The sequence below is a fragment of the Rhinoderma darwinii genome, chromosome 10 (genome assembly GCF_050947455.1).
Source record: "Rhinoderma darwinii isolate aRhiDar2 chromosome 10, aRhiDar2.hap1, whole genome shotgun sequence".
Taxonomy (NCBI): Eukaryota; Metazoa; Chordata; class Amphibia; order Anura; family Rhinodermatidae; genus Rhinoderma; species Rhinoderma darwinii.
In genome coordinates, this window is record NC_134696.1 from 25879136 (window position 1) to 25899099 (window position 19964).

At 41.0% G+C, this 19964-nt stretch overlaps 2 protein-coding genes across 2 annotated transcripts; both read right to left on the reverse strand.

The window, feature by feature from the left end:
- Positions 1 to 3603: 3603 nt before the first annotated feature.
- LOC142662581 (olfactory receptor 6N1-like) lies at positions 3604 to 4524 on the reverse strand. Its single transcript, XM_075840792.1, has one exon. The coding sequence runs from the start codon at positions 4522 to 4524 to the stop codon at positions 3604 to 3606; it is 921 nt and encodes a 306-aa protein (XP_075696907.1).
- Positions 4525 to 14306: 9782 nt separating this feature from the next.
- LOC142662583 (olfactory receptor 6N2-like) lies at positions 14307 to 15311 on the reverse strand. Its single transcript, XM_075840793.1, has one exon. It carries the CDS (start codon positions 15309 to 15311, stop codon positions 14307 to 14309), a length of 1005 nt encoding a protein of 334 aa, XP_075696908.1.
- Positions 15312 to 19964: the final 4653 nt, after the last annotated feature.

Genomic DNA, 19964 nt, shown 5'->3' on the forward strand with positions numbered 1-19964 from the left:
GTAACACGACACATTAATATGATTTGTCAAACCAATCTACACATCACTCCTGAGCTAGTACTACTTTGGATGCCGAGCTTCTCCTTTCGACCATTTAAACGTGACTTAGTGACCCTCCTGCTGGCGACAGCTAAATTACTTATCCCTCTCAAGTGGAGAAACACGGTAATTCCTAACATACCACAGTGGTTGGATAGGGTAGGTCAGATCTCCAGAATGGAGGAACTTAGCAGCTGGGAGGGAGGTGCTCACATCAAATATCTCAAGATGTGGAAACATTGGTTAGATTTTCTCAACAGCTCTACATATGAGCTTTCATTGTCCTCTACCTTGGCTTCTACACAACATTGATTCTTCTCATTTCTTAGGATGTACGTTGCTTTGCTGCCTTTATAACTAGATAACCTGCTGGATGTATGACTGTCACCCGTTATTGTTTAACATTGAATTTCGATTCTGAGGGTGAGGCAATCTACTAATAGAGCGTAAGTGTCATGTCCATGGCCGCGGGCCGTCAGGTTCACTCACCTCCTGACGGCCGCAGCCAGGGGTCTGCGAGCGCTGGCCCCAGTCCCGTCCTCAGGAGACGCCAGCGCTCACTTCAACTCACCTCGGCCAGGTCCCGTAGGGTGCGTGCGCGCGCACGCTCGTGCCCGCTCTTAAAGGGGCAGCGCGCTCACCAGACTTTAATGTGAAATCAGGCCATGAGTGCCCGGGACTATAAGAAGGGCCCAGCCCCTTTCTTCTATGCCTGAGCGTTGTTTGTCATATCCTAGTTTGTCTAAGCAAATGGTCTCCTAGTGTTTTTCAGTTACCAGTGTTCCCTGTTCCTGTATCCTGTATCCCGTGCTATCCTGGTCAAGTGCCGTGCTGAGCTGTAGTCGTGCTGTGCTGTATTCCACACCTGTACTGCTACTCCACACCTGACATCTACCTGCTGCCCAGTCCCAGCCGAGCCTGTCTTACTACTGTCCGAGCTGCCACAGGTACCCTATACGAACTATAGACTGTGACCTGCGCCCTGTTGGCCAGCTGCCATACCGCCAAGGCGGTACGGCCCAGTGGGTCCACGAACCGTACGTGACAGTAAGTATGGAACTATCAGATGTTTGTCTTTGTGGCTCTATAATTCTGTGCATATCTATCTTTACTGCCGGACTGCGTGCCGAAATATTTGCGATGTCCGCATTGTCATGTTCTCACCTTTGACTGTCAATAAAAATATATTGAACATAGATTTATTTTCTGTTCATTCACTTTGTATTTTGTTAATTGATAAATAAAAAAATATTAACACTTCTATTTTTGAAAGCATTCTTACTTTGCAGCATTTTAACACAACTGCCTAAAACGTTTTTTTGTAGCCCATATACAGCAATTTATGATATGTAATAAAAATGAAATTTTTTATATTTTCAATGAGTAATTGACTCGTTCTGTTTGAATATATAGGATTCTGTGGAGTTTATATTCATTACTATAAATTTTCTTTGGAGGTGTAATACTATGTTTGGAAACACCTGGCGCTTAGATACTTCACACCTTCATTTTGAAAAGGTTGAGGGCGTTTCGTATTGACCAATTAATGATGGAAAGAAATCTCCCCCTTACTTTAAAAAAAAAAAAAGGCTCTGCAGCAGCTGAGATGTATATTATCATCATGTATATTATAAGGACCAATGTACCACCTATTATAAATGCTAAAAAAATATTGGACGCCACCGTGGAGTTATGTGGCCTGCAGCATTGTGCCTTTACATCATCACGGGACTCCTCGGTGACCTCTAATATTCTTATCATTTACAGTAGGAGGCACATTATCCCATATATTATTATTATTATTATTATTATTACTACTCACTTTTCAGCTGTTTAGATTGATTTTCATTTTATTTGGCTATGCAGTTTGGAATTGTAAAGAAATATTGTATTTGAGTATAGAAATCGTATTATTGTTGTATTGAGTGTAAAATGTGAACATTACTGTCAGAATGATATTTCTACATAATAAATGACTCCCAATGTTCTGGACAGTTTTGTTTCTTAGTGTTTATATATAAAGTAATTCAGGTACTAGGGAATTGACTAGAAGCCGAGGATATAAATACATAATTAACATGTAAAGTACTTGATGCTTTTATTCCAAACTATGATGTCATGTAAAATACAGTCCATGTTATTACATCACATATTAATATTCATATCATATGGCCTGAATTACAACATTGGCTTTGAAACTGACAACCACTCTGATTAGTAATTATAAAGTGAATGTCTAGAATTAAATTTTATGTTATTTTTGGTACAAAATTCTGTGCTGATTAATATTTTTATAGCAGTTGGAGCAAAATATATAAGAGGAAGGTATTATAGAAAATTCTAATTCAGCACATTACCATAAAGCATTATCATGGTCCCATATTTCAGATCAATGGAAGCATAATTGATTGGTGACTGCCTCCAGTTCCAGATGGAACTGTTCGTGAATCATGTAATTTTTTTAAAGAAAAGTTTTTTCTTAATACAATACACCCCAAAAAAAAACACCTTCCACTGTCATCCCAAACTTAAAGGGTCATTCCACCCAAAGTGCTTATCACCTATCCTGTGGATAGTTGATAAAATATGGCGGTACGTATGCGTGTACACCGCTCCATTCATTCTCTATGGGTCTGACGGAAACAGCCGAACACTGTCATCATGAAGTGCTGTGCCCAGGGTAGCTAGTGATGTCACTGTCCATATATGAACAGTGATATCAGGACAAAGAGTGACAGAGTTCCCAGCCAGAGCTACGCAAGCGGTCTGGCCATGGACTCCGGCACTGGGGAAGCCTTTGAGGTCGCTGTCAACATATGGAGAGTAATGACAATAGCTTTACAATACTGGAGTCACCGGCCAGAGCATCGGAAGTGCTCTGGCCGGGGACTTCTGCTCTGAAGAAACCCCTGATGTCACGGTCTATATATGAAACAGCGATGTCAGGTGCACCAGGGTTCTGGCCGGGGACTCCGGCCCTGTGGAGGCTCCTGTTATAACTGCCCAATTATAGACAATGATGTTGGGAGCTTCCCAAAGTACCGTATAGATTTAACGTAAACCAGTGATGGATTCCACACAGTGGCATTCATCCAAAACTTACACCCTGTTGTTTACGTGAGATCTCTCAGGATGGAATAACGTAGTCTACTGGCCTCTGATCCTGAATTAATAAAACCTTTCTAAATGTTCCAACACTCTTAGGTTGGTTGGTTGGTTGATGCCCTTTGGAAATCCTTAAATGAACATCTTCCCATACCATATAGTGCCCAAAAAAACAATCAAAGAGTGCCAAAATACCACTGCCGAATTAATAAACTAGGAGATATAGCTGTAGTCCGTGCAGCTGCTTTTGGGCACCAATTGTGGGATCAGGATACTAACTTGGGGTGCCCTGGACAATGGGGGACAGTGGCACCCCCTCCACTAGTGATAGGCACTGGTCGTAGTTGACTATAGCTTTCATGTAACAAAACTCATTTACCTATATAAACATTTCTATTTTTTATTATTTTATTTTGCGCTTTTTACAAAAAAGTCATTTTGACTTAATAAACGGTTCCATCAGTAAATTTTAAATATGAACCTTTTGATTTCCTGATTCCTCAGTCCGTAGATGATGGGGTTAGCTAGTGGTGTAAAGACCGCATAGGTGAGACCAACAGCCCTGTCATAGTCTACAGAGTAACTTTTTGTAACACGTATATACATAAAGCCAATGCTGCTAAAAAACAGAGTAACAACAATAAGGTGCGCTGCGCAGGTAGAGAAGGCTTTCTGGCGTCCATCATTGGACTTCATCCTTATAATAATATATATTATCCTGGTGTAAGAGAAAAGAACAAAAGCAGAAGTCAATAGGATGATAAAGGAACTGACGATGAATTCGACCATTATGTATAACCTAGTATCTGTGCATGCTAATGAGATTAGTGGGGGGAAGTCACAGAATACGTTCTCAATAAGGTTTGGACCACAAAATGGAAGGAGAGAAATTAAGATGGTTTCAATGACTGGGCTTAGAATCCCTCCAATGAAACAGATGGCAACCAAATTTACATATAGGCCAGTAGTCATAATAGACGAGTATCTTAATGGCTTACAGATGGCCAAATATCGGTCATACGACATTATTGTGAGGATATAGCACTCAGCTGCTCCAAGAGCATGTAGAAAATAGGCCTGTACAAGACATCCAATGAAAGAGATCTTCTTCTCTTCATCCAAGAGATCAGCCAACATTTTTGGAATTGTGACGGCCGTATAGCAAATTTCCATAAAAGATAATGCTCCGATGAAGAAGTACATGGGGAACTGCAGCGTGGACTCCCTGCAGATTACGAGCAGTATTGCAGCATTACCAGAAATAATGAATATGTAGATGAAAAGAAGGATTGTAAAAAGAAGACCATGGAAGCGTTGGAGATTTGGAAATCCATGCAACACAATTTCGTAAACTCTGCTATCATTGGAGATTTTTTCCATCCTCTTTTTCATCTATAATATAAATTGATGAGATAAAATTCTAGATACATCTAAATCCATGTACATCTATTAAAACTTTAAACATCAAGAAAACCCAGATATTTAGAAGGTCACATACAAGTGACCTTAGAGATTATTCTCAGGATTGGCGGAGGTCCCAGAGATCGGACCCGCACCGATCATTTTATGTCATATTTTAGCAATATGCCATAACATTAAAGATGGGATACAATAGGTTTGGCCCACACACTATATAAATAACTAAATTCTTAATAACTTCATTTTTTGGGATTTTATATATATATATATATATATATATATATATATATATATATATATATATATATACACACATACAGTGGATATAAAAAGTCTACACACCCCTGTTGAAATGCCAGTTTTTGTCATGTTACAAAGTCAGTACGAGATGAATAATTTCAGAACTTTTTCCACCTTTAATGTGACCCATAATCTGTACAATTCCATTGAAAAACAAACTCAAACCATTTAGAGGTGAAAAATGAAAATAAAAAACTAAAATAATGTGGTTGCATAAGTGTGAACACCTTCTTATAATTGGGAATGTGGTTGTGTTCAGAATTAGCCAATCACATTTAAACTCATGTTAAATAGTAGTCAGTACACAGCTGCCATTATTTAAAGTGATTCTGAGTAACCCCATATAAAGGTCATCTGTTCTATTAGGATTTTCCTAACATTTTCTTTGTTGAATGTGACAGCAAAAGCCATGGTCCGTAAAGAGCTTACAACACATCAAAGGGATCTGATTGTTTAAAGGCATCAGTCAGGAGAAGGGTACCAAAAAATTTCAAGGCATTAGATATACCATGGAACATAGTGAAGACAGTCATCAAAAAGTGGATTACATTTGGCACAACAGTGACATTACCAAGAACTGGATGTCCCTCAAAACTTGATGAAAAGACAAGAAGAAAACTGGTCTGGGAGGCTACCAGGAGGCCTACAGCAACATTAAAGCAGCTGCAGGAATTTCTGGCAGGTACTGGTTGTGTAGTGCATGTGACAACAATCTCCCGTTTTCTTCATATGCCTGGGCTGTGGTGTAGGGTGGCAAGACGGAAGCCTTTTCTAACTAAGAAAAACTTCAAAGCCCGGCTATGTTTTGCAAGAACCTATATCAAGTCTGCCAAAAGCATGTGGGAAAACGTGTTATTGTCTGATGAGACCAATGTTGAACTTTTTGGCCATAATTCCAAAAGGTATGTTTGGTGCTAAGCCAACACTGCACATCACCAAAAGAACACCATACCCACAGTGAAGCGTGGTGGGGACAGCATTATGGAGCATGGTGAAGGCAGCGTTATGGAGCATGCTGGAGGCAGCATTATGGAGCATGGTGGGGGCAGTATTATGGAGCATGGTGGAGGCAGCATTATGGAGCATGGTGGAGGCAGCATTATGGAGCATGGCGGAGGCAGCATTATGGAGCATGGTGGAGGCAGCATTATGGAGCATGGCGGAGGCAGCATTATGAAGCATGGTGGAGGCAGCATTATGAAGCACGGTGGGGGCAGCATTATGGAGCACGGTGGGGGCAGCATTATGGAGCATGGTGGGGGCAGCATTATGGAGCATGGCGGAGGCAGCATTATGGAGCACGGTGGAGGCAGCATTATGGAGCATGGTGGGGGCAGCATTATGGAGCATGGTGGAGGCAGCATTATGGAGCACGATGGAGGCAGCATTATGGAGCACGGTGGAGGCAGCATTATGGAGCACAGTGGAGACAGCATTATGGAGCGTGGTAGAGGCAGCATTATGGAGCATGGTGGAGGCAGCATTATGGAGCATGGTGGAGGCAGCATTATGGAGCACGGTGGAGGCAGCATTATGGAGCACAGTGGAGACAGCATTATGGAGCGTGGTAGAGGCAGCATTATGGAGCACGGTGGAGGCAGCATTATGGAGCACGGCGGAGGCAGCATTATGGAGCACGGTGGAGGCAGCATTATGGAGCACGGTGGAGGCAGCATTATGGAGCACGGTGGAGGCAGCATTATGGAGCACGGTGGAGGCAGCATTATGGAGCACGGTGGAGGCAGCATTATGGAGCATGGTGGGGGCAGTATTATGGAGCATGGTGGAGGCAGCATTATGCTTTGGGGCTGTTTTTCTGCAGCTGGAACTGGGGCTTTAGTCAAGGTGGAGGGAATTATGAACAGTTCCCAATATCAGGCAATATTAGAACAAAACCTGCAGCCGCTTCTAAAAAGCTGAAGATATATTTCACCTTTCAGCACGACAAAGACCCAAAGCAGAACCTGCAAATCAACAAAAGAACGGCTTCTCCAGAAGAAGATCAAAGTTTTGGAATGGCCCAGACCTGAATCCCATTGAAAATCTGTGGGGTGACCTGGAGGGGGCTGTACACAGGAGATGCCCTCACAATCTGACAGATTTGGAGCTTTTGCAAGGAAGAGTGGGCAACAATTGCCAAGTAAAGATGTGCCATGCTGATAGACTTCTACCCAAAAAGACTGAATTCTGTCATAAAGTCAAAGGGTAATTCATCACAGTATTACTTTAAGGGTGTGCATATTTATGCAACCACATTATTTTTATTTTTCCACCCTAAAAGATTTCAGTTTGTTTTTCAATGGAATTGTACAGATTTTGGGTCACATTAAAGGTGGAAAAAGTTCTGAAATGATTCATCTTGTACTGACTTTGTAAAATGACAAAAACCTGGCATATATACACAGTGTGTCAGACTGGGGTGGCAAGGGCCCAGCAGTGAAATTTTCTGGGGGCCCAACCTAAAGCTACATGGAAACATTACCAGTTCCTTTTTAGGCCTCATGCACACGTGCACATGTGCATTTTGGCACACAGTAAAGTGTACAAATTAGAACCCTGCTATTTTTTCCCCAAAAATTAACAAAAAAGAGGGTCACTTTAATCCCTTAATACCGAACCCATTTAGAGTCTAAAAGGCTATGGTCACCTTTGGTGTCTTTTTTTTTTTTTAACTTCATTTCAAAGCTTTGTCATTTTATTTTAAAAAAATATAAAAAGATTCACTGGATTCACACAGGAGCCGCTGTTAGCCAAGCAGTCAGTGCAGCACACTGACGGATTCGGCTCAGAACGGCTATATGCAGCTTCTATGTACTGTGAAACACAGAAGCTGCAGAAGTGAAATAGTGGATTTTTTTCCAATGAAGGTCAATTAAAAAACTTGTTTTTTTTTTTTAAAGAAGACACCAAAGGTGCCCATAGCCTTTAATGATCAGACAGTTTTTAGAGATTTTACAAATAATTTTGGCTTTAAAGTGGTTGTCTTATCAGGGCAACTTCTGCCTATTTGCACTATTCGGACATATGGACATCATAGATTGGGGTCCCTCGCTCAGTGACAACCATTTGGGTTGTATAGAAAGTTGTTGTTTTTTTTTGTCTCCTCATATTCCATTAGCCATAGCTTTTCTTTTTTTTTTTTTTGCATTGACATAGCTGTATGAGGACATGTCAAGTTGTGTTTTTTATTGGTTAATGCATATTAACCACTTAAGGACCACCCACCGGTCCTTAAATTTGCCATTTTTATACATTTCCGGCATGTGTTTAAGCCAGTGGCTCGAGCAATCGAGTGCCCGGCTGTTAGAGATTGTCGAGCACCCAGGAGACAGACAAGAAGTTTTCACTATTATGTGTTGTGTAATAAATACAGGCAGCAGCAGCCGCAAATTATAGACGATACTTTAACTTTTACTACCATTATATATAATTATAATATAGGATTATTATTAATTACTATTATTATTAATATTATTATTTAAGTTCTTTATTAAATGAATAGCAGACTGCATATTCTCGATTTAAATTTAAAAAATTGCAATATTTTATATATATTATTATTTATAAGGTCCCATGCACACAACCGTAAAAAATCTCCGTAATTGCGGACCCCCCCCACCCGGTTCTGTTGGCCGCGGACACCTTTCCGAATCGCTACGAATACGCTACGGCCATGTGCATGAGGCCTAAATGTGTAGAAAGTGTGGGCAATTTTTTTGTTAAATCAAAAATTTACGTGCAAATCAAAGTATGTGTGATGTAATATTGTCCTTTATTCCCAAAAAAATGGAATTAGAATCTTACATTTCTTTTTAGTAACTTTTTGTCCGCTACAATAACGGAAGAACCCATATACTTCTTATGTCAAAAGATGTAGCACAAAAAAGAAAAAATCTCCATACCTGATTATTTCATCTCTCATTGATTCTGTGAGTTGTTTTCTTTGCAGCTTAAATATATCCGAATGTTCTGGGAATTTATTCTCTATAGAAAACTGTTAATTGGTATTTATAATTATTTTTGGCTGTCATGAATATTGTGATAGAGAGATATTTTTAACCTAGTTGGATGTTTTAGTGAAAAATTTATAAAAACAGAAAAAAATAAAAGCCTAAAAGCCTTAAAAATATTTTTATTTCTCTATTCCTTATATTAATAATAAAAGTTTGATTTGGATTTTGCTAGGTTATTTTATATTCTGCAATACCAGACAAAGCCAGTAGACAAGAGTGGCACTGTTCCTTGAAGAAAGCAGCCATGTATTTTATATATAATACAGGTCCACCCTGCACAAAAACACCTTGTGTCCACTTTCCCTCTCCATATTTGAACATAGATGTAGGATAACCCCACATGCGTTAGGTATTAACTCTGCCAATTAGGCCTTATTCAGACGAACGTGGGGAAACTCAGACATGAAAAACTGCCGTTTTTCACGTCCGCGTTGAACCCGTGTGGGTCCCATTTTCACGGATCCCCATAGACTTGAGTCTATGGAGTGATCCGTGAAAACGGAAGAAAATAGGACATGTTCTATATTTCAACACACCCTTCACAAGGTCTGTTGAAACAACGGCCGTGTGAACAGCTCCATTAAAATACATGAGTCCAAGCGACGGCCGTTGTATTAACGGCCGTCACACGGACACATTCAACTTTTGTCTAAATAAGGCCTTAGGCCCCATGCACACGAACGTGCTTTTCCGGCTGCAATTCCCCCGAAAATCCACGGGAGAATTGCGGCCCCATTCATTCCTATGGGGCTATGCACGAGACCGTAGTTTTCACGGTCCGTGCATGGCCCAGGAGCCTGGACTGCAGAAAGACCGGGCATGTCTTATTACGGCCGTGATCTGCGGTCCGGGCTCATTGAAAATAATGGCCGCGGCCATGTGCACAGCCCGCAATTTGCGGACGGCTCGCGACGGTCACGCCGTGGCCGGCCGATCCGGAAATCACGGCTGTCCACATGGCTACGGTCGTGTGCATGAGGCCTTACTCTGATATTTTGCAGACCCAACTATAAGAGAGACCGAACTGGACAATCAACTCACTGATCAACAATGGCACCAGATATGTGAATAAAGTCCGACGAGCTCTCTTACCACGTTAATGCTTGAGCTCATACAAGGTATTAGTGGAGTCGTATTTCATGCCTAACTGAATAGCCCACCATGTCCTATGCTAGCCTAGGACTCCTAGTGGTCTTGCCATAGCTTTTGGTCTAGGTTTTACCATCGAATTTATATTGTCACAGGCTACAACTTAAATAAATGTCTGAAGGTGCTGACGGGGTCCCTCGAGACAAGTAGAAGCTTATTTGATTTTTTTTTCCATCTCTGCTATTGTCTTATGATCATTATATACCCAGGCAATATGAGAATTAGGACTTTTCAATGAAGAAAACAAAATTTTCTTCGTTTTTACAGTGTGCTAAGTATTTTCTGGGCCCACATTGCTCTTTAAGTAAACTGAAAAGTAATTATTCAATGTTGCATTCTGGGATTAAGAAATTATTAAATGTTCTAGGTCTTTAATATGAGGTTTATTCTCATACTCCAGATTCATTATAATGCCAAATTAACTAAACAGAAGCAAGAGGCAAATATTACAGCAGCCCTCCTTACATAGGCATTTCGACAGTCTGATATGACCAACCTGTACACTATGTTGATATATGTAGATGGTCATGGTCAGGCTTGATGTCACGATCTAGGGGTATGTGGACCCACTGGCAGGAGGCCAGGAGTCTGCGGTCGCGGCGGTCCGCCAATGGGGGGCTTTTGTATTGTGTCAGGTGTAAACTGAAATGGTATCACCCGCCCTCCCCAAATGGAAATAAGAAAGTGGAAGGACGGGTGGCATCTGCGGCCGCAGTGGGGGATGAGTGTCGTCTGAGGTGAAGGTTCGCTGTTCCTTTTTTTTATTTTCTAACATGACTTTTAACTTTTTTTTTTATTCCATAGAGGGATTTTTAATTTTAACTTTTTAACTATAATGTACTGGCATATATCTAAATGCCAGTACATAATCCTGTGTACTAATAGTACACATGCAGTTGTTAGGGATACCTAAGCATGCCCTAACAACAGGAAATATAGTGGGACATCCGTGGGTTCCTTCAATGGACCCTGGGCTATCTGCCTATACAATGTTTGGACCTCGATTTCATCACAGGGATTCCCTGTAATGTTATCAGAGGGGGTCCTCCTTATACTTTCCCTTTGAATGCCACGATCTGCGATCAGAGTGCGGCACGGGGCTGTAGGTATGTATTACAGCCGTTGCCCCGCTCCTCTTCAAACGGGCACACTTGCTGTGCCCCTGCAATTAGCAGGACGAGTATGCTTGTCCTGAGGGGGCAACATCCGGCTGCTCATGATAACTATTCTCGTCATGCGTCGGTGTCCAGTTAAAATGAGAGTATGTTGATGACATAAATGACTGGCCCATATATTGGTGTGATCTCAGAAATGTCAAACAACATTTAAATCCGTTTTTCTCAAACGTATGGATACTTTTGAGGTTTGCTAATTCATGGTACATATTTGTGGTCTTAGTATAACACATCAGTATAATGTTTTTGCATAAATCAGTAGTACATGTGAATATATGTGTTATCTTCCTCACCTTCCTGTTGGTCCCATTTTCCTACCTTCGAGCTTTCTGTAAATGTACAGAAACCTCGTCAGTCTCCAAAAAAAATCAGTCTACTGTAAACAGTAAATACTAGACAGGGAGGAGGGGGATGAAGCTGCAGTTTTGTACTCAGTATTAGGCCTTATTCACATGAGCGTTGAATACGGCCGCGTGACGGCCGTCACACGGACGCATGTTTTTTAATTGGGCCGCTCACACGGTCGTTGATTCAACGGACCATGTGAAAGGTCCGTTGAAAAATAGAACCTGTCCGATTATCTTCCGTTTTCATGGATCCCTCCATAGGCTCAAGTCTATGGGAATCCGTGAAAATGGGACCCGCACGGAGGCACCTCGAACGTGAAAAACGTCACGTTTTTCACATCCGAGTTTCCCCACGCTCGTGTGAATCTAGCCGTATGAGAGGGTACGGTGGGTGGGCGGGCGGAAGACATCTCATTGGCTCAGAGCACCCAGCACTGCTTTTACATCACACCCACTCATCAAGCATGAATAGAGAAAATACATTTATGGAAACCAGCAAAAAGAAGGATAAAATCCAAGAATATGCAGGGTACGCACAACATTTTTGGCTTTGCTACATCTAATATACATCTACCTAAGGTAAGTACTTCTTGATTTGACATTGTACTTATGATATTGTAGATAGAATCTGATACTTGCTACAAAAACTATCTTTGTGATATAAGAATAAACTAATACACGTTAACAATTCTTCACATATTCTTTATTGTTATGGCAAAATAGTGCACAATATGGTTCAATCAACTAGATCTATCCAGGTTATTTTAGTTCCTGCTATAATAGAATAATCATTTTGGTACATTAATTTTTAAGTCAAATACCTACCACATCAGTATATTCTCACTATGGATAGGAGATGACATAAACACAAAGACACAGACCTATGATGCAACCGTCCATCAGCACAGTGCAGAGTTATAAGTTGAAGCTCCTGGGCACCAATGCAAAATCTGAAACAGGGCCCTACCATGTGGCAATTATAATATTGGTGTCTACTTGTAACGCAGTCTCCTGGCCGCCTGCCAGCGTCTCCCTCCTCGGAGACGCCAGCTCGCGCGGCCTTCCTTTCCTGCACTTAGTATTAGCGTGCTCGCTCGTCCCCGGTCTTAAAGGGCCACTTACTAAAGTTTCCCTAAACTATCCTCAGATCACCCTGGACTATAAAAAGGGCTCCGGCCTTCCCCTCCTTGCCTGAGCGTTGTTGTGGTCTACCCATGTTCATATTGCAAACGGTCCCTTAGTTGTTATCCTGCTACCAGTGTTCCCGTATCCTGTTGCTGTATGGTCTCCTGTACCTAAGCCTTTTGTTGGAGTCCTGTGTGTCATCTGCCAAGCCTGTGGTCATCTGCCGTGCTTGGTGCCTTATACCACATCTCCGCCACGTCTGGTGTCATCCGACACGTCAAATACCACCCGTGCCAAAGCCTCTGCTACTGTCTGAACTCTTACAGGTACTCTTGTGATAAGGACTTTGCATAGACTGTTGTTTGGCCAGCTGCCACTCCGCTACGGCACATACCTCTAGATCGTGACACTACTTATATGGCCAAAGGGCCTTTGAACCCCTCTTAGGCACCAGAACCCAGTTGTGAATGCTACCTCTGCACCCCCGATGCCCCTGGCACAATGCTGCTATGCCATCAAAATAATAATTTACTGCAAACACAAAAATTCTCACAAAATTATGAGACAATCTACAAATATAGACATTGGCATGCCTGCCACCTCCTGGCCTTTTAGTGAGCAATACTGTTCTTTCAGAACCTTCTGGTTTCTGAAACGTATGCTTTGCTGTATGGCTGGTTTGGAATATTCCATCTTAAATGTTTCCTTTGTAGCATTATTCATGGGCATAGCTTGAGGGGATCTGGCACGACATGTCCGCCGACTACTGTGTGCCTGGGCGGTTGCCAACAAGCCAGTTAGCTTTAGCTACGATATTCACATACAGGGCTGGGGAAGAAAACAGTCTTTGCCCCCGTTGAGGAAATCCTAGCCTCACCTCTGACTTATTTTCTGTTATTGCTTGTATCCCATGGCCCGTGCACGTAGTTTGGGGGAGCAGTTTTTTAGATAACCTTACTTCTTTGCGATGTTAATCCACTTATTAGTCCAATAATAGTCCACTTATATGGATTTCTATTTCAAATTTAAGTAGAATACGCCATGGTCCAGCTCCCCAATCAATCAATGTAGAGGTATGGGGCTTGATTTGAGGATGGTAGTTGCAAAGGCCCATAGAGAGGGGAGACACGGCTCATGTTTGCCTCATACCCTTTACCCTTAAACTTCCATAAGACTCCCCCTCTTCACGGATAACTCAACATTAGCAAACAAGGTATGGAAAGGTTAAAAACAAGCAGCGGATCCTCTGGTCCCAGAATAACAGGAGCGGTGGCATGGGCCAACATCAAAAAAAGGTGCCCTTTTTATAATTTAACTGCTGTTCCTTTATATGCTTATTTCTTATAGTTTTGGACCATACACAAGATTAGTGAAGATGTCTCAGTTTGGTATTGTATTTGCATTACACAGTTCCATGGGATGTTCATTATGTCTCAATAATAGTTAATTGCAATAACAAACTTACAGAATAGGTTTTTCTGATCTCCATGATTATCATTTCCCACCAATAAGACTGGACAGGTCTTTGACCAACCTGCTACCCCCTCGTAAAATTGCATACATGTACAGAGAAGTCCAGCTTTTCCTTGCCCCTCACCCAAGACGCTTAAGTATGCACATCCATAAGTGACGCTTTAACAAATCCCCATAGAAATTTTAATATTAGGCCATGGTGTCACATTCTTTTTTTTTTTTTTTGAGTTGTAAATGCTTTTGCTACATATTGAACGTTTAAAAGCCGACCTGATCTCCTTGTTACGTAGGCTATAGATGAAAGGATTCAATATAGGTGTAAGCACTGAATAAATAACAGCTAAAACACGGTCATAATACAAAGAGTAACTCTTGGTAAGCCGTACATACATGAACCCAATACAGGTAAAAAACAAGAGGACTACCGTAAGGTGGGCCACACAGGTGGAGAATGCCTTCATTCGCCCAACTGAGGTCCTTATTTTAAAAATAGCTATAATTATCTTAATATAGGAAATTATTATAAAGGTGAACGTTACTAGGATAATAAAGCTATTAATGATGAAATCAGCAAAAACATTCATGGAAGTGTCGGTGCAAGCCAAACTGAGCAACGGTGGGAAGTCACAGAAGATATGTTGAATTTCATTACTACCACAGAAGGGCAGTTGGGATATGAGGATGACTTCAGTAATGGGGCATAGAAAACCCAAAGTAAAACAGGTGACTACTAACTTTATAGTCATTTTGGAGGTCATGATGGAAGGGTAGTGCAGTGGGTGGCATATTGCCAAATAACGGTCGTAGGCCATGGTGGTGAGAAGATAGCACTCGCTGGCACCAAGAGAATGGAAGAAATACGTCTGCAAGAGACAGCTATTAAAATGTATACTCTTCCTTGGCACCAGAAGATTAATTAACATCTTTGGAATGGTAACTGCAGTATACCAGATTTCCAGGAAGGATAAAATACTAATAAAAAAGTACATCGGTGTTTGGAGACGTGAGTCCAACCTTACAACAACAAATATAACAACATTACCGGCAATGGTTAGAATGTAAACGAGAAGAAGACAGACGAAGAGCAATGGTCCATATCTGTAGAGCGTGGGAAATCCTACAAGAATGAATTCGGTGATCGTGCTGCTTGTGTTTCTATGTTCCATCTTGTGACCTGTAAGGAAAAAGAATTATCTTATGGATTCAGATCCTATCATCATACTATTAAATCCATGGCTGTTTTTTTGCACATTGACCTTGAGCTTATAACATCTAATGGACTGATTGAAACCTACTTAGACCAGAACTATGATCAATAGCCTTACCCACTTGCCACAGGTAACTTGAATAAAGTTTTCTTGAGCATATTACGGAATTTATTCATTGCTGTTACTTGGTATCTTTCTATGGCCAACTCTCTTAAGAATGGGATTCGGTTCCAATTTACCCATGATTCACTTAGTGATCCTTTACCTATTACATACGGTGTCTTTTATATTTAGATTTTAGTCTTAAAGCGAATCCCCACCATTTAACACCATGTCATTTTTAGGAAAAACATTTTGAGCTAAGTTCTTAAAGAATTTTTTTATTTAACTATATGTTTATGCAGAGGGATTTGGAATAATATCAGAAAAATGGAGCTCTGACTGCTATCAGGATATATTAAGAAGTTATTCAGAATATAAAAATGTGTCCTAGTTAGAACAATAGTTGTAAAATGGGAGCATTAAAATAATGTGTACACTAGCTTAAAGGGTAACTGAACTAAAAAAAACTTCTAACATGTCATAGTGACATGTCAGAAGTTTTGATCGGTTGGGGTCCGACCACTGAGACCCCTACCGCTAAAACGAAGCGGCAGAAGTGCTCGGGCGAGCACCGAGCTGCCTTGATTTCTGATCGGCTTTTCTCGGAAAGCCGAACAATTGGTGCACCTAGAAAAGCACCTAGAAAAGCAGATGAGGAACAAAGCGGCTCAGCGATCACTCAAGCGCTTCTGCCACTTTGTTTTAGCGATTGGTAGGGGGTCTCAGTGCTATGACATGTCAGAAGTTTTTTGAAAGTGGAGTTACCCTTTAATATTATATTAAAAATATATATTCTCATTAAATTTGTATTTTATCATTACTAATTTATAATGACAATTAATACAAATTTACATTTATAATAAATATACTTATTATTCATTTTGGTGCTATTAATATTAGAAATAAGTAGGAATATCAATTACTATAATAAACCAAATTTATAGGGTATAACCAAATGAAGTCCTTATTTAGATGGGCATATTGTACCCGTATTTAAAGGCGTATTTCGGTTTCCCAAATAAATGTTATTCTTTGTTTAGTAAAAATTTTCTATTGTAATTTCTGTATCAATTCCTGGCGTATTTTAAGATCTTGTGTTCGGGTGTTACATCTGGAATATGGACTGTTAAATATGGAACCAAAACGAAAATTTCCGTTAGCCTAATGATATAAGTAAAAATTCCCAATGAAGCATTTTGTTGTAATATTTTAAAATGAAATTTAATTATCAAAATCCGATTATTTTTTGGATTACCACCAAATATTGACCAAAAACATAAATAACATAGCTCAGTCTGTTTTTGGGCATTTTCCGAATCCTTACAATAAAAAATAATACTTGTGATCCACTTACCTCTAATTTTCATATAAACACAGAAAAAATTTTTATAATTTTTTTAATAAACACTGACATCAATGTAATATACAATGATGAGTATGATGGATGTGTACGTCTACACCACACTACAACTGGTGTTTTTATAGCCTGCAGACATCATTTGGGAATTAGCCTAACCTTATACACATGAGAGAAGGGTAAACCCCTTGCTTATTAAGATGTTTATTGGTGCAAATAGCAATACAAATACAACGTCTTCATTTTTCACAGTGGTAATCATTTGCCATTTATAGGTCCCAATATGAAGTTGGCAATTTGGGGCAACATGGCAAACCGTTTTGAAGTACAATAACAAAATTGAATATTATTTGAGTTTTTAAATATTAAAATTGTTATGTATTGCAATTCAAAATTTTGCGTCCCCCCAATTTTTGGTACATCCACGCTCAGACCTGTCGTTAATTTGCAGACATATGCTTGGAGGGTGCTACCGTGTTGGTCCTTCTATACAACAGTATCACCTCCTATACATCTACCTGATTGGCTGCCAGTATGGGCGCCATTACCGGCATCCTGGAATTGGAAACAAGCAATGACATTGTAAAGCATGTCACGGTTTGTGGGTATGTGGACCCACTAGGCCACACCGCCGTAGCAGGGAGGCAGCTGGCCAAACAACAGGGAACCCCAGAAATACAAAGTCCCACACCAGGGTACCTAGATAGTCTAGACAGTGGCCGCAGCTCTGGCACGGATGGAGGTGGGTGCAGCAGGTGCCGCCAGACGTGGCGGATGACAGCAGGTGCCGTCAGACGTGGCGAATCCCTCACGTCGTGGCAGATGACACTGGACGTGGCGGATGACACAGGTGCAGTAGACACGACTCCAACTAGTAGGCACAGGAACAAGAACACAGCACGGAATACAGGAACGGGTAACAGGGCACGGGTAACAACTGGAACGGGAAACACTAAGGGACCATTTGCAAGACACACTTTGGAATTACAAACAACGCTCATGCAAGGATCAAACGGGATGGGGCCTTCTTATAGTCCAGGAAATCATGTGTGTTGATGATGATGATGATGATTTCCTACATGTGCGCGGGCACGAGCGTGCCGCGCACCCTACGGAACACAGCGGACCGGAGTGGAAGTGAGCGCTGGCGTCTCCTGGGAAGGAGATGGGGACCAGCGCTCACAGAACCATGGCTGCAGGCGTCAGGAGGTGAGTGGACCCGACGGCCCACGGCCATGGACGCTACAAAGGAAAAGCTTACTCTGGAGTGTATTTAGAAGGGATTATGATTTGCTCAACTGAGAATGCCGGCAACAAGTGGCAATATCAGAAATAACACTTCTTCCTTGGAGTACCCCAAACCTGCAATCTACTCCATTCCCAAGGGCTTCCCTCTGAGTAATAGCACCCCAGACAAATTGTAGTTTTCTATGGCCAATTCTGCTCCTACCTTGATACATGCTACTACTGCCAGAAACAGGTGGCATAGGCTTATGTTTTGAAAGAGGAATAATCGTCTTTTCCAGCTCTTCTACTATTTTTGAATATTAGGACACAAATATTTTATTAGTGTGCTCTGGCCATGTCACAGATGTAAAAAACATTACATCATTTATTTAGCACTGCAGTGCGTAATGTGTCACAGATGAAAAACACATTTAATGCGGTGTACAGGACACGAAAATTAAACTAATTCCATCTATATTTGACAGTGTGTTCTGCCTGTGTCACAGATAGAAGAAAACTGGAGTGCTGTGTGTGTATAGCACCCCAAAATTACACCAATTATTTAGTTGGCAGTGCAATGCACTCTGCCTACATCACAAATAGAGGGGGGGAACCTGGAATGCGGCAAACTTTAGTTGCCAGTGCGCTCTGCTCACCACAGATAGAATAAAAGACTGTAAGGCTGTGGATACAAAGCATCAAAACAATGCTACTTATGTGGCCATGTACTCTACATGTGTCACCAAACTGAAATTAAACAAATTATATTTGCCAGTGCGCTCTGTCCATGTTGCCAATGAAAAAAGGACCGTCAAAGGTGGAAAAACCACTGGAGTACTGCATGTGTGGTACAACACAATAAGACTAATCATTTGTGTAGTGCTCGTGTCACAGATGGAAAAAAAAACCTGAAATGCTGTGAACTCCCTGCACCAAAACTTAAATTGTTTAGGTGTAGCAGGTTATATAATGGTGGATCTACTCAGTGACTTCTATATAATGTACAGTATTGCATACATTATATTCTTTCATGTGGTGGACAATTAAATCCCTTTTTCAAAAACCCTATTAGGGAATTCTGAGTTAATAGATGGGGGTTGCCTGTATAGGTCCTTTATCTAATAACCAGAGCGGAGAGTGACTAGAAAGTGTGTCTTAGAGCTTCTTGCTTTACATGGACAATTGATTTTAATTGGAATGGTGTAATGCTTTATCTCCCCTGAAGTGGTGCTGCAGAGAAATTTGACATTTAGGCCTCATGCACATGATCGTAAGGGGTTTTACAGTGCGCAAATACGGATCTGTAAATACGGATACACATCCGTAGCCGTCCGCAATTGCAGAAATGCCCATAGACTTTTCTATATGACATGTTCTATATTTTGCAGATCATTTCTGCGGCCCGGACTCACATCTGTAAATATACTGAAATGTGTCCACAGCCTATAGAAATACATTACATTACTAGAATAATACTAGAATAATACTACATTACTGTAAGAATACTACATTACTATAATACTAATTACTATAACAATACAATACTACATTACTATAACAATACAATACTACATTAATATAAGGACGGATTCACACGAGCGTGTGCGTTTTGCGCATTCAAAAAAACGCGCCGTTTTGCGCACGCAAAAGGTCCATAACAGCTCTGTGTGTCAGCAGCATATGATGCGTGGCTGCGTGATTTTCGCGCAGCCGCCATCATTATGACACTCTGTTTTTATGTTTGGAAACAGAAAAGGACGTGGTGCTTTTCTGTTTTCATTCATAGTTTTGACTACTGTAGCACGCATCACGCATGGCACACGGAAGTGTGTCCGTGTGCCGTGCGCAGCTTTCACGCACCCATTGACTTCAATGGGTGCGTGATGCGCGAAAAACGGGCAAACATAGGACATGTCGTGAGTTTT